We start from the raw sequence: 18,251 nt of genomic DNA on the forward strand, positions 1-18,251 counted from the left end.
CATTCTAGTGGGTGTGAAGTGGTATCTCATTGTGATTTTAATTTGCATTTCCTTGATGACTAATGATGTTGAGCATCATTTCATATGCTTATTGACCATTTGTATATCTTCTTTGGAAAAATGGTTATTCAAATTCTTTGCTCTACTTTATTTTTTACTTTTGTTTTTTTTTTTAACGAATTTTATTTTTATTGTATTTTCTTTACATGGGCAGGCACCAGGAATCGAACCCGGGTCCTTGGGCATGGCAGGCAAGCACTCTTACCTGCTGAGCCACTGTGGCCCGCCCTCTACTTTATTTTTATTTTGTCTTTTTGTTGTTGAATTGTAAAAGTTCTTTATATATTCCTGATATCAGACCCTTATCAGATATATAATTTGCAAACTTTTCTCCCATTTTGTAGGTTGTCTTTTCACTTGCTTGATAGTGTCTTTTGATTTATAAAAGTTTTAAGCTATGAAGTCCAATTTCTTTAATTTTTCTTTGTTATTTGTGCTTTTGCTGTCATATCTAAGAAACCATGGCCAAATCCAAGGTCATGAAGATTGACGTGTATATTTTCTAGGAGTTTTATGGTTTTAGCTAAAAGATAAAAATATTTAGGCATGTGATCCATTCTGCATTATTTTTTATATGGTGTGAGATAGGGGTCTAAATTCATTGTTTTGCATGTAGAAATCCATTTGTCCCAGCCATTTGTTGAAAAGACTGTTCTTTTCCCATTGAATTTTCTTGTCACTCTTGTCAAAAACTAGTTGACCACAGATTTATGAGTTTATTTCTGAACACTTAATTGCATTTTATTGATCTGTATGTCTATCCTAATGCCAGTACCATACGGTCTTTCTAGAATGTTTTGAAATCAGGTTGTGTGAGTCCTCCATCTTTGTTCTTTTTCAAGATTGATTTGACTATTCAGTCTCTTGCCTTTTCATATTAATTTTAGTATCAACTTTCCAATTTTTCCATTGTTATTTTGATTTGCATTTCTCTGATTACTAGTGAAGTTGAAAATATTGTTGTATATTTATTGGCCCTTTGAATTTCTCCAGCGTATTAAATCTTATGACCCTTTGTCAACTTTCTATTAGGGTATTCATTTTTTTTCTTAGAGATTTAAAATATTCTTACTTTAAAAGTCAGTTTTTTACATTGCAACTTACAAAACTCAGATTTTACCTGTTATAAATGTACAGACTGATGAGTTCTGGCAAATTATATAATTATATAACCACAACCACAATAAAGATAGAGAACATTTCCATCACCCCCAAAAAGGTGTCATGTGCCCCTTTGCAGCAAATCTCCTTCTCTAAGGATATTTCTGTCCCTGCAGTTTTGTTTTCTGTCCCCATTGTTTTGCTAAAATGTACTATGTATGGAATAATATAGTATCTAGCCTTTTGTGTATGCTCTTTTTTTTTTTTTACTTAGCATGAAGTGTTTGAGATTCATCCAAGAGCAGTCCATTCTTTTAAAAATCTTCCTGCATAGTATTCCGTTTTATGGATGTACCATAATTTGTCCATCCATTCACTACTTATGGACATTCAGGTTGTTTCTAGTTTTTTTGCTATTATGATTGAAGCTGCTGATCACTTTGCCTAGGTGTTTGTTGGGCAAACATTTTCCTTTCTCTTGTGTAAAGAATGAAGGCTGGGATAACTGTGTCAAGTGTTTGGTGTTTAACTTTATAATAATCAGCCAAAGTGCTTTCCAAAGTGGTTATACCATTTTGCATTCCTACCCACATTGTGTTAGACTTTCAGATATTCTACATCATTGGCACTTTTGGCTTTCCTAGTCTTTAATTTTAGCCATTGCAGTAGGAATATAATGGTATCTCATTGTGGTTTAATTGCATTTTTTTCTGATGTGTAATGATGTTGTTGAGCATCTTTTCATTTGGTTTATTGCCAGCTGTATATATCTTCTGCTAATCTTTTTGCCCATTTTAAATATCGGGCTGTTTTCTTATTACTGAGTTGTAAAAGTTCTTTCACATTTTGAATTCAAGTATTTTTTTGCAAATGTTTTCTTCCAGGCAGTGGCTTGTGTTTTTGTTTCCTTAATGATGTTTTTTTAAGAACAGAAGTTTTAATATTTGAATCTAATGTATCAACTTTTAAATATCGTGGTTTGTACTTCTGTGTCTAATTGAAGAAATATTTGCCTAATCTAAGGTCAAGAAGATGTTCTCCTGTATTTTCTTCTAGAACTTTTATATTTTTAGTTCTTACATTTAGGTGTATTATTCATTTCAGTTTTTATAAGTGGTGAGAAAACAGTTAAGACTAATTTTTTTGAATATGGATGTCTAATTGTTCCAACACCATATGTTCTTTCCCCACTGAATTGCTTTGCCACGTTTGTAAAAACTCAGTTGGCCATATATGTTGGTTCTATTTCAAGACTATTCTGTTCTGTTGATCTGTATATCTTACCTTATACCAATATCATACTGTCTTGATTAATGTAGTTTCATAGTATGTCTTCAAATAATATAATATGAGTTAGTTCTCCATTATGTAGTAGACAAACTTATGTTATCTGTTTGAGATCCTTTGCATTTCCATAAAATCTTAGAATGAATTTGTCAATTTCTGCAAAGTAAAAACCTGGGATTTTGATTGGAATTGCATTGACTGTATAGATCATGTGGCCCATAAACCATAATATTACTATCTAGCCTTTTACAGCAAAAATTTTATGACCCCTGTTGTAGATCATAGAAAAAGAGAGACAAAGGAGGATAAAGTTACTTTGTCAGCTTTTTTCTGCAGGCGTTTGCTAGAATTTACCATTTCTAGTAGGCTCTACTTTATTAAGATGGCTACTCTTCCTTCACCGCCCTGTCCTGTCATGGCCTAATGTGTTGTTTTTCTAAACCAGACATGATATCTGAAAAACTATAATTCCCAGCAAATTAATTCAACAAGTACTTACTAAGTTGCTACTGTGTCAGGTACCTGGGAGATTTTAGGCACCAAAAAAAGGCAGAACCCATGCCCATATGGAGCTTTCATCCTAGTGGGGGGAGGAGGTGAGTCACAGTGTAAACAAAATATGAAAACCACATTAAGTTGGATAGTAATGATGTTATAGAGAAAAGTAAAGCAGGGAAGACTTTGTGAGAAGGCGGTGACATTTGAGCAGTGACCAGGAGGAGGTAACAAAGCAAGCCATATAGAAATCTGAAGGAAAGACCACATTCCAGGCAGAAAGAAATAACAAGTTCAAAGTCGTTAGTTGATACATGCCTGGTCAGCCTGGAAAACAAAATGGAGGCCAGTGTGGCTGGAGCAGGGCAGTATAGGAGGAGATATGGTCTGAGGGGTAACATGTGGCCAGATCATGTAGGGCCCTATGAACCATTGCAGTGGCACTGATTTTTACAGAGTGAGATGGGAAATCAGTGGATAGTTTTAAGTATCTGGTGCTGTGATCTGAAATTTAAACAGGATTACCCTAGCTGCTGTACTGAGAATGGACTGAAGAAAGCCAAGGGCAGAATCAGGGTGACCTCTTAGGAGGCTACTGAAAAAGTCCAAACAACAGATAGTGGTGGATTGGAATAGGTGGTAGCAGCAGAGGTGGTAAAAAGCGAAGCCCAAAGGTTTTCCTTAATCTATTGATAATTTCTGTCAATTCCTCCTAGATTTTGGCAGGAGATAATCTGCTTTTGCTTTGCAAGTTTTTCTTAATTTTTTGTTTTCATGGTTGTAGATAATATTTTGAATTTGATATTGTCCTGAAAACTCAATTGTATCTCATTATTATCCTATGCCTAATATGCATAAAACATAATGGATGCTTGACAAAAACAGTGTATGCACTTGAAAGGATTTGGGCAGAATAAGGTAGATTATACTTATCTTCACATGTTTATGCTTTCAGAACCACATTTCTATTACATTGCTTTATTTTCACACTATAATTAGCATTCACACCCACACATTAGTTTTATAGTCTTTATGTTTAATCAGGAGACAACTGATTATTCCCTTAAGAATTTCACTTCAGATTTTATCTATGCATAAAATTTATTTCTCCAAAATTCATACATTAATATAAAGATAAACTCATAAATTTAATAAAGAGCAGTAGACAAAATAAAGGAGTTGAAGTGGCTCATGAAGAAAACCTTGAAAACAGTTTGAAAAGGTAACTAATTTAAGTAAAATTCTTTGCAGATAAGCTTTTTACATGGAAAACATGAGATATCATCTGCAAAACTATTAAAACCAATAAGAAAAGTCAATAAGGTAGTTTGTTACAAAATAAGTATATAGCAATAGAGTTTGCATATATAAACAACAATAAGAAGATATAATGGAAGCAAGATACACTTTAAATAGCAAAAGGCAAAAACAACAAATGATAAAACAACAAGGAATAAGCTCATCTCTAGTTACACATTAGAGTCATCAGTTGGAGGGCTTAACAGGGAAAACCACAGCAATAACAAAACAGTTCCAGAGCTCGAGCCCCAGAAGCAGAGGTCAGTTGGTGTGGAGTGTGCCCAGGTGGTATTTTTTGAAGGTTCCTACTTTTCAAAATCTGTATGAAGAAAACAGAAGGCTACTAAGAGATATAAAAGAAGACTTGAACAAATGGAAAGGCATATTATAATTTTATTTAGGATGTCTGAACATTATAAATAGTCAATTCTTCCTATAATTTATATAGGCTAGAAATTCAGTATGATTTCATAAAAATGCTGTCTCAATTTCCTGGATGCTAAAACATCCAGGTTGGCTTACCAGGAATATTTTTGGCTCACAGTTTGACTGGAAGACTTGCTTCTTGCTGGGGTTGGCATTATTTTGGCTGGTCAGTGATCCTTGGGTTCTTGGCTTGTCACAAACAATGCATGTAGCGGCATCCTCTCCTTTCTCCTCCATCACTGACTTCCAGTTTCTACTCCTCCACATTGCTTTTTCTTCATAAAGCCTCGAGGAATAGGATTTAGATCGAATCTCATTCAGTTGGACACCACTTTACCTCAAAATATCTTCCAGAGTTCCTATTTACAGTGAATTTGTACCCATAGGAATGGATGAAGATCAAGAACATGTTTTTTATCTGGGGTACTTGATTCAACTTACCACAAAAACTAACAGAATTTTTCATTTTTGGAACTAGACAAACTTATTCTAAATTTGTATGAATGACACAACATTTTACAGTCATGAAAGCAAAGATTCATGAAGTTGACTACATGAAAATACAATTTCTGCATGCCAAAAATACCAGAACAAAGTAAAAAGACAAATGATCAAAATAACAAACTGGGAAAGAATTTTTTTGCTGTTTCTCTTAAGACCTAAAGCATGCCTGTAATAAAACAAGACCAACAACTCGACAGAAAAATTAACGAAGAATAGAAACAGGAAACGTAACAGCAAAAGAAATTCCAATGGCAGTTAAACATATGAAAATATGGTCTACCTTTTTCATAATAAGAAAACAAAAATTTATGCTAAAATGTTATTTTTATGTATCAAATTGACAAAGATAAACATTTTTGATAAAATATTGCATTGGCAAGCATGCAAGGACATGCATTGCTTGTAGAAGTATAAATTGGGATAACCTCTTTAGAAGTAATTGGGCTGTATTTAAAGTAATTTTGGTAGATATAATCTGGCAAATTGGCACAGAAATTCTACTTCTAAGTTTCTGTATAAAAAAGCAAGATTCAGAATAATGTGTATAGTATATATGCTACTATTTATGTGGGGAAAAAAGAATAGATATGTTCGTAAATTCATGGTCTATCTTTAAAAAGGATACATAAAAAGCTGGTTACAGTAGTTACTTCTGGAAATGGGAACTGAGTGGCTGGGGAACTGGGAAAGGAGGGAGATTTCATGCTCACTGTTAATCTATTTGTATCTTTTAAAGCCTGTACCTTGTGAATATATTGCCTATTTAAAAAAAAAAAATCAGTCACAGCCAGGACTGACCAAGTGGTCCCTATCCCTGGTTTATAATTAATAATCAATAAATGTTATATTCTATATTATTCAGAGGAACATGGCTTTATATTATAGTATTTGCTTCCATCCTTTTAATATTCCAATTATGTTGTTAGAAGGTGGTATGAATGGGTCTTAACAATAGTAGTCATTTTTGAAAATATTTAATTCTATAATCACTGGCTTTTACTTTAAACTATAGTAAATTCCTTTAAAATAATGAAAATTCAGTAATGTTAAAACTATACCATTTAAAATACATAATTGATTAGGTCTTTAAAAATATTTTTATGGAGCCCCCAAATATTATTTTCTTATTTTTGCTCAAACTTTTTTAGTGTGGGTTTTAAGCCATTGATCAATCGCATTTTCATACTTCCCTGGTTCTTTTAGCCAGTCCTGATGCCATCGAAGGTTTGCTATAACATTTGAATAGTTTTGTCCTACACTTTGTTTCCAGTTGATAAACTGCTCTTTATTGTACTGATATACAGAAGCAGAAACTTTAGGGTAGTTTATAATGGAACGAAGCTTCTGATCCAAAGAGTAAGTAATTTCTGGAAATTTTGTAGCAATATTTGTTAATTCGTCTGGATCGGAGGAAAGATCTGAAGGAAAAAAAATTAAATACCTGTCAAAATAGCTACCTGCAGAAAAACATTTTTTTCAGAACATCATTGCTCTATGACAGATAATATAATTAGAATTTATTTTTATTTTCAGTTTTACTTATTGTAGTAAGTTGAAGGACCATAGAAATGGTAAAATAAAATACAAAGAATATAGACTGTAATGTATGCCTAAATTATCTCCCTTCCTTCCTACCATCATCCTGCTATCTCAGTGTTTTTCTTACACATTTTTAGATGGCAGGAAAATTCAAATCCTTACTCCTAGTAAGCTAATTTAGGCCTAGTTCTTCCTGCTTTTGATGCCTTGCCTATTTTAACACGTAGAGAAAATAATTTACCCATTTTGTATTGATCTATTTCAACTATCCAGAACTTTCTGGCTATAAGACACATTCTTGCAACTTCATATAGTCCTTAGCTTTCTTTATATTTTAGCATCTTGTACTTGGATTATTTGAAAGTTACATTCATCAATACTGGCTATTTGAGCCAAAACCCATGAAAATAAAAACCCTTGTCATCACTACTGGCAAGAAAATAATGTTAAGTATTTCAGATACATGGATATCTTTTTTACATACTATGTGGGAATACAGAGGATGTACGTAGGAAGTCAATCTAATTGGAGAAAAGCAAATCAAAGATTTTTATGTAAGACAGCAAATGAATAATGTATGTTGAGAGAAAAACCTCTATGGACCTGTATGGCTTTGCTGGGTGACTGGAGATGACAGCTCTTGGGAAAAGGGAAACATGTGAATCAATCCTAGAAAATGCAAGAAAGAAGCTCCCCCATAGATCCTTTGATAGTCACATCTGTTTTCTGCAGAACATGGCCAGTGAACTAGGAATACATGCCCATTACTCCTCAGGATAAGTTAAGGCCCTCTTTTTGAAACTAAGAATCCCCTGTCCTTAGAGCTAAGGAGGTCAGGCACTTTGGCCCCTAAAGAATTATTTTGAGTTAATAATTTTGAATTTGTAACTGGGAAGGACACTTAGGGAGAAATGAATTTTAATAATTTCTTTTGTATTTGAAGTATGAAATGGGGAAAAATGATAAATAAAACCTCAAGTCCAATACTGCTATTTAAAAATGAATTCATAGAGCAGTCAGGTTGGCAGATATTTTTGTATTGTGGCAGGACCATGAATTTTGGAGTTAGACTTCGGTTCGAATTCCAGTTCTGCCACTTCTTAGCCATGAGACCTTGTAAAAGTATCCAAATCCCTTTGGGATCGCTCTGACCCCAACTTTCCTTATTTTTAAAATGACAATGGCCATCTTGTAGAATTATGGTGAAGACTGAATATATATATATAGACTATCGGGCCCCTTAAGAGGTAGGTGTTAATCCTCCAGAACAGCTGAAACCAAGGAACAATGAGAGTGAGTTGACTGCTGACTGGGAAAAATAGTGATGAGTATTAAAAGATACCTTGATCAGAGAAACAGCGATTTCTATCATGAGACTCAGCTCAAAAGCCTTAAGAACACTTGATCTGAAATTCAGATGATTTACCAAGTAGCTGCTGCTCACATGGGCAGGCTTATGTAGCTCATCCTAGCACGGGAAGCAGCAGGTATTCATTTACTTTAATGATATATATTATTAAATCTCTTGAGAAACAACACATAGGTCAGCTCGCTACATGTGGTATTACACTTTAAAAACGTATGAACAAATTTACCAAAGAGTTGAGGCAGTACTGAAACACCGTCAGAGTAGGCGATATACTTCCACTGGTTAGTGCGAAGCATGTAGGTAGAAGCATTCACATTACATCCATGGAATTCACTCAGAATCCAGGGTGGGTGTAGACGTTTTAATTTATGGTCATCGTTAAATTTTTCTGCTGATAATGGCAACAAAGAGTATCCACTCAGGTTCAGAGGCAGAGGAATTCCAGCAATATCTATGTAATAAAACACCACCATTTTTAAGAAAAATTAATTCTTTCATTAGTTGAACATTCATAAATGATGTCATTTAGTATTTCCATATCATTAAAGGAATATGGATTTTGTAAACAGATCATCTGGGTTCAATGCCTACAACACTAGTCATGTGATCTTGGGCAAGTTTTTAACCTCTCCGAACCTCAGTTTCCTTATCTTTAAAAGGGGGATAATAATAGTACCTATATCTCATCGGTTTGTTTTAGGTTTAAACAAGATAATTTAAGTAAAATGCTGAGAACAGTACCTGGCACATTAGGACTGTTATGGGTTGAATTGTGTCCCCCCATGGAGAGAAATGTTCAAATCCTAAACCCCAGTCCTGTGCATATAACCTTATTTGGAAATAGGATCTCTGAAGATGCTGTTAGTTAAGATGGATTAAGGTGGGCCCTGATCTAATATGACTGGTATCCTTATAAGAAGGGGAGACAAGGCACAAAGGGAGAACTCAGTGTAATGACTGAAGCAGAAATTGAAGCCCAAGGATTTTCGGCAACCTGTCAGAAGCTAGGAAGAGGCAAGGAAGGATCTTCCCTTTGTTAATAGCACCATTTTTCATGCTAAAAATATTCTGATTTGGACATAAATTATATGGTCAATTAATCTCTCTAAACAAAAAAGCAAAATGAAACAAAAAACGATTTATATAGTTTTAAAACTTATGTTTCCTTCTTAATAATATATGGGGAAGATTTTCACCTATCCCTTCACCTTTTTAAAAATACATTTGGCTATTTTTCACCCAGTCCATAACTGCTGGATAATCATATTGTTTTTAATTCTTTCTTGATATAGTTTAACACATTAATATCCATGGAACGAAATCTTTGGGCATGTCTATTGGTTATTTCCTAAAATCTGAATTTCTAGGCCAAAAAGTATGTATATTTCTATGAAATCTGAAACAGTATATCACATTTCTCTCCAGAAAATTTGTGCCAGTTAACACTTCCGGCAGCCGTATATGAGACCTTCCCAATTTTTACAAACTCTACATGTGAAGGAAAAATGGTATCTTCTTGTTTGATTTTTTTTTTTAGAATTACTGAGTGTGAACTTTTAAAATTCTCTTGGCCATTTGCATATCTTCTGTTGTGAATTGCTTGTTTATATTGTTTGGTCATTTTCTAATAAGATCTTTGTCTTTTTCTTATACATTTATAAGAGTGCTATCAATATTAACTGTTCATCATGTGTAAAAAGATAACTTTAAATAAAGAATACTTTTACAATGTTGTCTCTTGGCTTCAACATAAGTTTCCTGCTGTATCCCCCTTGCATCTTTCTTTACCTTTTCTCTAGATAACACCTGGTTAAGAGATGTTTCAGTGTTTTATATAAAGGCTTTGGTAGAGATATTTTCCTCCACCTCTCTCCCCCAAATGATTTCAATGTAGCTTTTCCTCTTATAGTCATAAAAATAATATTTTTTATGAAACACATTAAAACTTGTGCTAAACTATAAAGATGTTAGTTTCCAGTTTAGAATTAGAGATTTTTGTGTTTACTTTCTTTACTTATGTCAGGCAGGGCTAATAAACACATGATCTAAATTTTGATAATAAAATATTTCTGCAGGAAAATATGACTCAAGAGGAGTCTATTATCAAGAAATATGAATGATAAAAACCAAAAGCTATAAAGAATGGTGCATTTTAGAAAACAGTAATAATTCAGTAATTGCAGAAAAAACTAAAATTGCAGAGAACCCATTTCCAGAGGAATGGTGGTGAGATACAAAAAGGTACCTAGGAATGCTTTCTTTTAGGTAGAGAAATGCTTATTGTCAAATAACATAAACTAGGCAGGAATAGGCAGGTGCCCCTGTAGACAGATAAGTGAGAGTCCTTCCTTAGCCTAGTACTCCGAACAACCTCATTTAGTATTTAGTATTATAAAAGGTGCTAGTTTGTAGATGACTTAAATTGTATTATATATAAAATAGTAAGTAGTGATAATGGAAATGTGAAATATCACTATGAAATACATTGAGGGAAAAACCCTGGAATCACTCCAACCTTCCACAATCCTTTGAAATATTTATTACAGTTTTTATCTCGGAAAATCAAGAAAACAGAACAAGGCTAAAAAATTCAAGCAAATATGATCATCCAGAGGAGGCTCTTTGGGAATGGGGTAGAGTGAGGAGAGTTCTACATGAGGGAAAAATGGGGGAGGAAATTGTAAAGAAAGTCAACATAAACATATATTCATATTCATAGAAATATACAGATGATAAGAGACACACACAAGTACATATCATTATACATACATTTCTCCTAAAAAGAGAAATGCTGTGAAAGGAATAGGTATCTGCTAGAACTTAATGGGTCCAGAAGGTGACAGAGCTAGGGCTAAGTGTGATAATTGCTTTGGGATAAAGGGGAGCCAGCAAATGATGACTCAGAAATGAAAGAGATTAAAAATATACATCAGGTAGAAGAACAAAGAAGTATGTTCACATATACAGGGTGAACTGTAAAAAAAAAATAATTCTGATATAAATTAATTCTAAAGAAATTTAAGATCCTGAATTAGCTTTTCATTGAATAAAGGGAAACATTTTGTAGCAGGAGGAAGGAAATTTTAAAATCTCTTATTTCCTTGGATTTTACGATGCATGTTTCCTTCACATTTTAATATTTCTGAAATTAGAATCCACATATACATTTTATAACTTTTTCTTTAACACTGTTTATGAATTGATGACATTTTTGCAATTGATGGTTCACAGAACAGAGGAATTGTAGTATTTAAATGTTAATGAATTTAAATATTATATTAAATAGCATTTAAATAGTATATTTATACTTAATATTTATAAATTAAGTTAAATATTAAATATAAATACTATATAACACTAAATTGAGTAGAAACTAAGAGTGAGTTCTATATAATCATGTTTGAAATTTTATGATGGAGTTGTTTAGTATCTTCCACAAAAATCATCATGTTTGAAATTTCATGATGGTATTGTTTAGTATTTTCCACAAAAACTGCTAACTACTTCGATCCAAATGATGCTGTGATATACCTATGGCTATGCTTGTAGATATTAAGAAGCCAGTAAAGCAAACAGAGTACAGAACTATCTAAAGATACTGAGGAGAAATATGTTTATAGCAGAAGATTAAGGGACTTTTCTAACACTACAAATTTAGTAGTTTCAAAGTAGATGGAATAATACAGAAAGAAAAGGCTTACATGTTAGTAGGTAGTGGCAGAGAGTGAAATGACATAAATGACATACAAATCATATCTATAAAGTTATGAGCCTGAATGTAACATGTGGCTTACTTTACAGTCATACCCTGATCATGGATCTTTTGAAGGGAAAATGATGACAGTAAGTGAAGGACACAGGAATATGAGTAATAGTATCTTCATTTTTTTCAGAATATGGATTTGACTCACAGTTTTATAAGTTGTTCAAGGTCATAAACAAATCTGCCAGGACTTTGACTATTTTGCTTGTTCACTCTCTAGCATTATTACAAATAGGTTTTTACAGAATTGCAGTACTTACCAAGCATTGTAGGGTAAATATCCACAAGAGAAACCATATTTGGTACTTGTAGGTTGGCCTTTATTCCTGGTCCCATCATCAAAAGTGGAACATGGACACTAGCTTCATACATACTCATTTTATAAAACTGTCTGTGTTCCATGGCCAACTCTCCGTGATCAGACGTGAATATGACAATAGTATTCTGAAGAAGATCTGACTGGTGAAGAGCCAAAATAATTTCACCTACAATAAAAGTCAAGATAAATCTATTTCTTTTTTTTTAATGTTTTTTTAAATTGTGAAATATAACATATATACAAAAAAGTGATAAATTTCCAGTGCTGTTAACAAGTAGTTATAGAACAGATTTTAAAGTCTGGTATTGGTTACAGTTCCACAACTTTTTGTTTTTTTCTTCTAGCTGCTCCAAGACACTGGACACCCACAGAAATATCAATATAATGATTTAGCAATCGTATGCATTTGTTAAATCCTATCTTTTCTGTTATATTCCTTCTCTTTAAATAGCATATATTGATAAAAGCAATACATTTCAAAGTACATCATAACAATTAGTTGTAGAACAGATTTCAGAGTTTGGTATAGGTTACAATTCCACAATTCTAGGTTTTTATTTTTAGCTGCTCTGAGGTACTGGAGGCTAAAAGAAATATCAGTATAATGATTCAGTACTCATACTCATTTGTTAAGCCTGACCTTCTCTGTATAACTCCACCATCACCTTTGATCTTTCTCCTACTCTTAAGGGGTATTAGGGCTATACCCATTCTAATTTTTTCACATGTTGGAAGGGGCTGTCAATAATATGGGGTAGGGGGATGGAACTAGTTGATATCTGGAAGGGCTGGCCCCTCTGCATTTCAGGACTTATTTGCAGATTCCAGGGAACCATCTGGAGGTTGTAGGTTTTGGAGTTACGCCTAGTGCATGGAACCTTTGCAGAATCTTATATAATGCCCTAGGTTTTTTAGGGTTGGCAGGAATGGTTTTAGTTGGGGTTTGGCAACTTAGGATAGGTACCGATGTCTAATTGAAGCATGCGTAAGAATGACCTCCAGTGTAGCCTCTCGATTCTACTTGAACTCTCTCAGCCACTAATACCTTGTTTGTTATACTTCTTTCCCCCTTTCTTTTCAGGATGGCATTGCTGAGCCCATGGTATCAGGGCCAGACTCATCCCTGGGAGTCTAAATCTATTTCTTAATTAGCTTTTAGTTCTTTTATTTATTTTTTTTGGTCACGTTAAACTTAAAACATCTCTATCCTATAAAAATGTCAGGATGCTTCTTTTAAAATATGAAGTGGAGGACAAATTACTGGTATTAGGAACTATTCTTTATATAAAATACCTACTTTAATTTTTCCCTGAAAATGATAGTTTTCACTTGAATAGTGAATTGTACTTAGCCTTCATGAATGCACATTCATTTAACTAGTATTGGAGCCTCTACTATGTTCCAGGTACTATTTTAGTTGCTGATAATTAGAGCAGATAAATTGATGATTGCTAAGAAAATGAACACAGATGACAAACCTTATGGGACTCATTTTCAACCATGGCTGGAGAATGGAATCATCTGTAGAATTTTTAAGAAAAATATATTGATGCCTATGACTCATTCTATAGAATCAATTTTTGGAGAGAGGGCTATTAATGGAAGATGCTTGGATCCCTTGGAACCCATTAACATTACCCTGAGAAGCAGATGGAATGAACAAACAATATCTACTGTTCTTAAGTAAGTTATGCCAAGTCTCATTTGCCTGTTACCCAGATGATAAACTTGAGTGAGGAAGGAGGAAATATCTGTAGGAACTTTTGCTCAAAGCTCTTTTATTTGAGATCATCCTGGCTTACTTTCTATGTTTCAGTAAGAGAATGAGTTAAAAAAAAGCCTTCCCCTTACTTCCTCAAATGAGAAGAGAGGTCTAGATGAAACCTATCTAGACTGTAAATGTCTCAGATGATGAAGAGTTGAAATTGATATCCCCACAGGCCTCCTATCTCTGCCTGTACGAAGGTAGTAAGAGGGGCAGAACAACTCCTCCACCTGCTGCCCAAGCAGTCACTGGATCATGCCCATGGAGCTGGCCGAGGATTATGGAAATTCAACCTTTGAAGATGGGCTGGAGGAACTGCAGATAGTATATGGATGTGATTCAGCATATTCTTGTATAGGTAATAAAGGGACAGTAAATTTCCCCTTTTAGTGGCCGGAAACTTCCCCCTCATTGTAATTAAGAGAATCAAAATAAGATGAGAGAGGAGTCATCCCTATTTTGACAGTTCCTGAAACTGGGGTACAGGGGGCTGTATTATTAAAAAGCCCCCCAGAATTTAAGTCCATCAGAATTGAGACTCATTGCTCTACGAAGTTATTAAATTTTAGAGTTCAAACACTCATGAACTTTCAACTGGACTACTGTGATTGCTTCCTAATCGGTCTTCTTGCCTCCACTCTTTTCCCACCACGGTATTCCCTGTACCACTCTGATGGCTATCTTTCTAAAATACCTAATCATGTCACACCCTTGCTGAAAAGTTTTTAGCAGTTTCCCATTGTCAAACTCCTTAGTTTGACATGCAAGTCTCCCTCCTACTCTCCAGCCTCAGAATCCTCAGTTATCCCTTAGAACTTTATCTTTTAGCAGCCCAAAGAACTTAAAATGCCCTGAACACACTGTGTTAGGCTTTCTGTCCTCTGTGTCTAATGCCCATTCCCCCATTTCACAGCTGGCAAATTCCTATTTTTCCATCATGACCCAGCTCAAGCCTTATCTCCTTGGTAAAACATTCCATTCCTCCTGTTAGAGTGAATCGCTCTGTCCTTCTAGACCCTTACAAGTTGCTTATTGCTGAAGCTACATCAGTACACTATAATTTCCTGGTGTTTACATTCATTCAGTAAATGTTGGTTGCATGCTTACTATGTGCAAGTTCTATGTGAGGCCCCTAGGATGCAATGTTGAATAAGACTGAATGTCCCCACACTCATAAAGCTTGTATTCTTTAAGGGAGACAGATAGTAAACAAATAAACAGAATAATTAAAATTATGGTGTAAACAAGATGATGGAAAAAATTGTAGAATAAGTAGGATGCTCAGGATGGTTAGCTAACTTAGAGTGGTCGAGGAAGGCATCTCTAAGGAGGTGATATTTGAGCTGAGAGTTAAAGACTGAGAAGACAGCCAAGCAGAAAAGCAAAAGGAAGGAACTTACAGGTGAAAATAAAGGCCCTGAGGTGGGGAAAGAGCTTACAGAGTTTTAATCATATGTGATTTCTTAATATTATTCAACCTAGTATCACCAGTGCCTCACATAGTACCTGACAGCTATTTGGCATTAAGAAAAATGTTTGGTGAAAAACACAGTGAACAGTAATAAACACTATTTCATGACCAGACCAGTGTAGATTTAAAAACAAAGATGTAATATATTTCATGAACTTTTTAACTTGAAAGTAAGCAAGCTGCTGCCTTTTTTTCCTCTGAAGAGATTTCAAGAGTAGTGTTCCCATGCTCCCTGCAACATTACGTAGTATTTCACTTCAGTAGATATGGGTGAATGAATAGCTATAAACTTTCAAAAGTGATTTCTAGTGTGCAACTGCTGAACATTAAACTAACATCGGAAAATATCAATGGAATGTAACAGTTACATGAACTTATGAAACAAAATTTCATGTGCATTTAAGACTAAGAAATTGGAAAGTCCTTAATATATATTATACTTGATAAATTATAAATAATTTGTCCATATGACTTTTTGCTTTCTGCTTTATACTTTTTCTATTTTTACCCAATGAAGGCTTTTGTCTAAACAGCCATTCATTTGTCTACTCCCAAAGGTATACTATGTACAGAAGAGATCTACCTACACTTCAGTAATACAATTATGCTCCACTGTAAAGTACAGCAAAATAAATTATATGGCTTTATGAAAAAAACTTTAATTATAAAAATGGATATTTTTTCTTAACCAGTGCCTCTTTACATCTGAATCTAGAAGTGAATACACAAAGTACTTTCTTGATAATTATTTTATGAAGGCAGATTTGATTTTATGCTAGCCTTGTCTGTAAATGAAGGAAGGAAATTCAATATGATTTTGGACCAGAATATACACAGGGAGCTGATTTCAGCTTTAGGTAAGTCTCTCCCTAAAGGGACCTAGGGAGAATGGATTTGTTTTCAGCTGTTTCAAGTATGAGTCCCAAATACTACGGGTTAACTTTCTCACCTCCTAGGATATAGGCTGCCTTACTATTACCTGCATAGCTGTCACAAGCATACCTGTGATTGGCTGAATAGTGATTCCCGAACAATGCCAGTAAATAATTTTGACTTAAGCAGATAGTAGCCTTCTATGTCCCTTTCTTTAAGTGTGAATTAATTTGAGTATTGGTTAATTTATGAGTAATTAAGAGAGAAAAGGTTTTTTATGCTATTAATAATGCAAGTTATCCAATATTTATGTGTCAAGATTATAATTATTCCAAGTCTGTAGTATCTAAGCAACTGTTGTAAGAAATTATCAGAGGATGTCTGTACAAATCGCTAACCAGCATGATCGCAGTTTGTTGGAAAAATATTACACTTTTTCTTCATGTAATTGCTTTTTAACTATACCACCTACCAAGCATAGCATCTGCTTCAGCACACATAGCATAATAAAATGCTCTAATATTCTTAATTTCTTTTTTTGTAAATTTCCCAGTGCAGTTTTTTGTGTAAGAAGAATAATAATCTATAGGGTGCATTTCTGTCAGGGGTGACCACTTTGGGATTTTGATGGCATGATAAGATACCTAGAAAATGGAGAAAAAACTTAGTTATGCTTTCAAAATATAAATATTTCTCCCTCACTCCCCCAACAAGTACATATACTGAAGTAGACAACATTTAATTACTTAGGATAGTAGAAAAGAATGGTTATGAATTATGTAAAAAATGGTAAATTGAATACCTAAATTAGGAATAAAGTTAATATTTATAGTAACAAAAGGCATATCTTAATATCTGCATATATAGTGAAACAGTTATGAAAATTATTCTAAAAATTATACATGTCAATGAAAAATATGAGCTATAAATATATAGTATTCTAGCCCAGGAGCGTATCCAAGCACTTTAAACAGCTGCATAACCAAATCAAAACTCCAGAATCAACAACCTAAGAATTTAGACTTCTTCCCAATAGTTCACTAGAAAAAATACAAATATTTATTGAAATAACCAAATGTTTGTTTTTAAAAAACGCAGCTTTTTAGCAGGTAGAGTTCTTTCCTGCCATGTCAGAGACCTGGGTTCAATTCCTGGTGCCTGCCCATGCAAAACAAAACAAAACAAAACAAAGCAAAACAAAACAACACAGCTTTTAAACATATAAATGCTTATAGTTTTGGTGAAAACAATTCAGACTAGACCTTTAAGTCATATATATCAAATGTACCATTTAAAAATCTAAAATATCTACTTACTATTTACTTGAAAGTTATTCAATCATTCCATCAGTTCAGTACTAACTCCAGAAAAATATGTGAAGATGAAGCTACTCAGAACTTTTTAAGACCTGGAGTATCTAAAGCTCTGAAGTTATTTAAAATAAAGTGTACTAAATAGTGTTTTTGATTTGAGTTTTTAAAGTAACAAATTTGATTTACGATGGCACATTTCAAAACAGAGGCAGTTGTTATATCAGATATGCACAAATTTCAGTTTACCATGGTTTAGTTAAATAATATAGCCCCAAACAATTCAAATTTCGGTTACTGCTGTATATTAACTGTGAGTAATTGGACATAATACAAACTTTGCTGCTAGTCTTCCGACCTCAAATCACTATGTAAACAACAGATATGACCCATTACTCACTTCTTTCAAAATCTGTCAGTGAGTGGTCACTGTGCATCTGTTATTCATTTCATGCACAGACAGCAAAGCATGTAGTTATGCTGCCTCCCTGTCTCCCAATGATAAATCCATGTGACATTATAAAAGTGGATAATCAAAAGAGAGATTGGCCAACAAAAATGAAAGTGCAGCCAAGAAAGGAAAAGTAACAACGCTGGAAGTGAAATCTGAATCAAATAGAAATGGAGTTAATATATATGAAATAACTGACATTGGGAATGCTGATACTGT

At 33.9% G+C, this 18,251-nt stretch overlaps 1 protein-coding gene across 6 annotated transcripts in view; it reads right to left on the minus strand.

The window, feature by feature from the left end:
• Positions 1 to 3,930: 3,930 nt before the first annotated feature.
• Positions 3,931 to 18,251, minus strand: part of ARSK (arylsulfatase family member K) — a 44,643-nt gene continuing 30,322 nt past the window's right edge. For 3 of the 6 annotated variants that reach the window (XR_013167070.1, XR_013167072.1, XR_013167069.1), the window contains 5 exons: positions 16,744 to 16,915; positions 12,104 to 12,328; positions 8,307 to 8,531; positions 4,765 to 6,590; positions 3,932 to 4,561 (listed from right to left, as the gene is read on the minus strand). Coding sequence is in view for 1 of the 6 variants with exons in the window: in XM_077139126.1 (XP_076995241.1) it covers positions 6,307 to 6,590; positions 8,307 to 8,531; positions 12,104 to 12,328; positions 16,744 to 16,915 (906 nt within the window). In the remaining 5 variants the exon portion in view is untranslated. Of the gene's footprint in view, positions 4,562 to 4,583; positions 6,591 to 8,306; positions 8,532 to 12,103; positions 12,329 to 16,743; positions 16,916 to 18,251 lie in introns of those variants that run through there. The other 3 variants (XR_013167071.1, XR_013167068.1, XM_077139126.1) reach the window with 3 other exon arrangements.

Source organism: Tamandua tetradactyla, chromosome 21 (assembly GCF_023851605.1).
Source record: "Tamandua tetradactyla isolate mTamTet1 chromosome 21, mTamTet1.pri, whole genome shotgun sequence".
NCBI classification, from domain to species: Eukaryota; Metazoa; Chordata; class Mammalia; order Pilosa; family Myrmecophagidae; genus Tamandua; species Tamandua tetradactyla.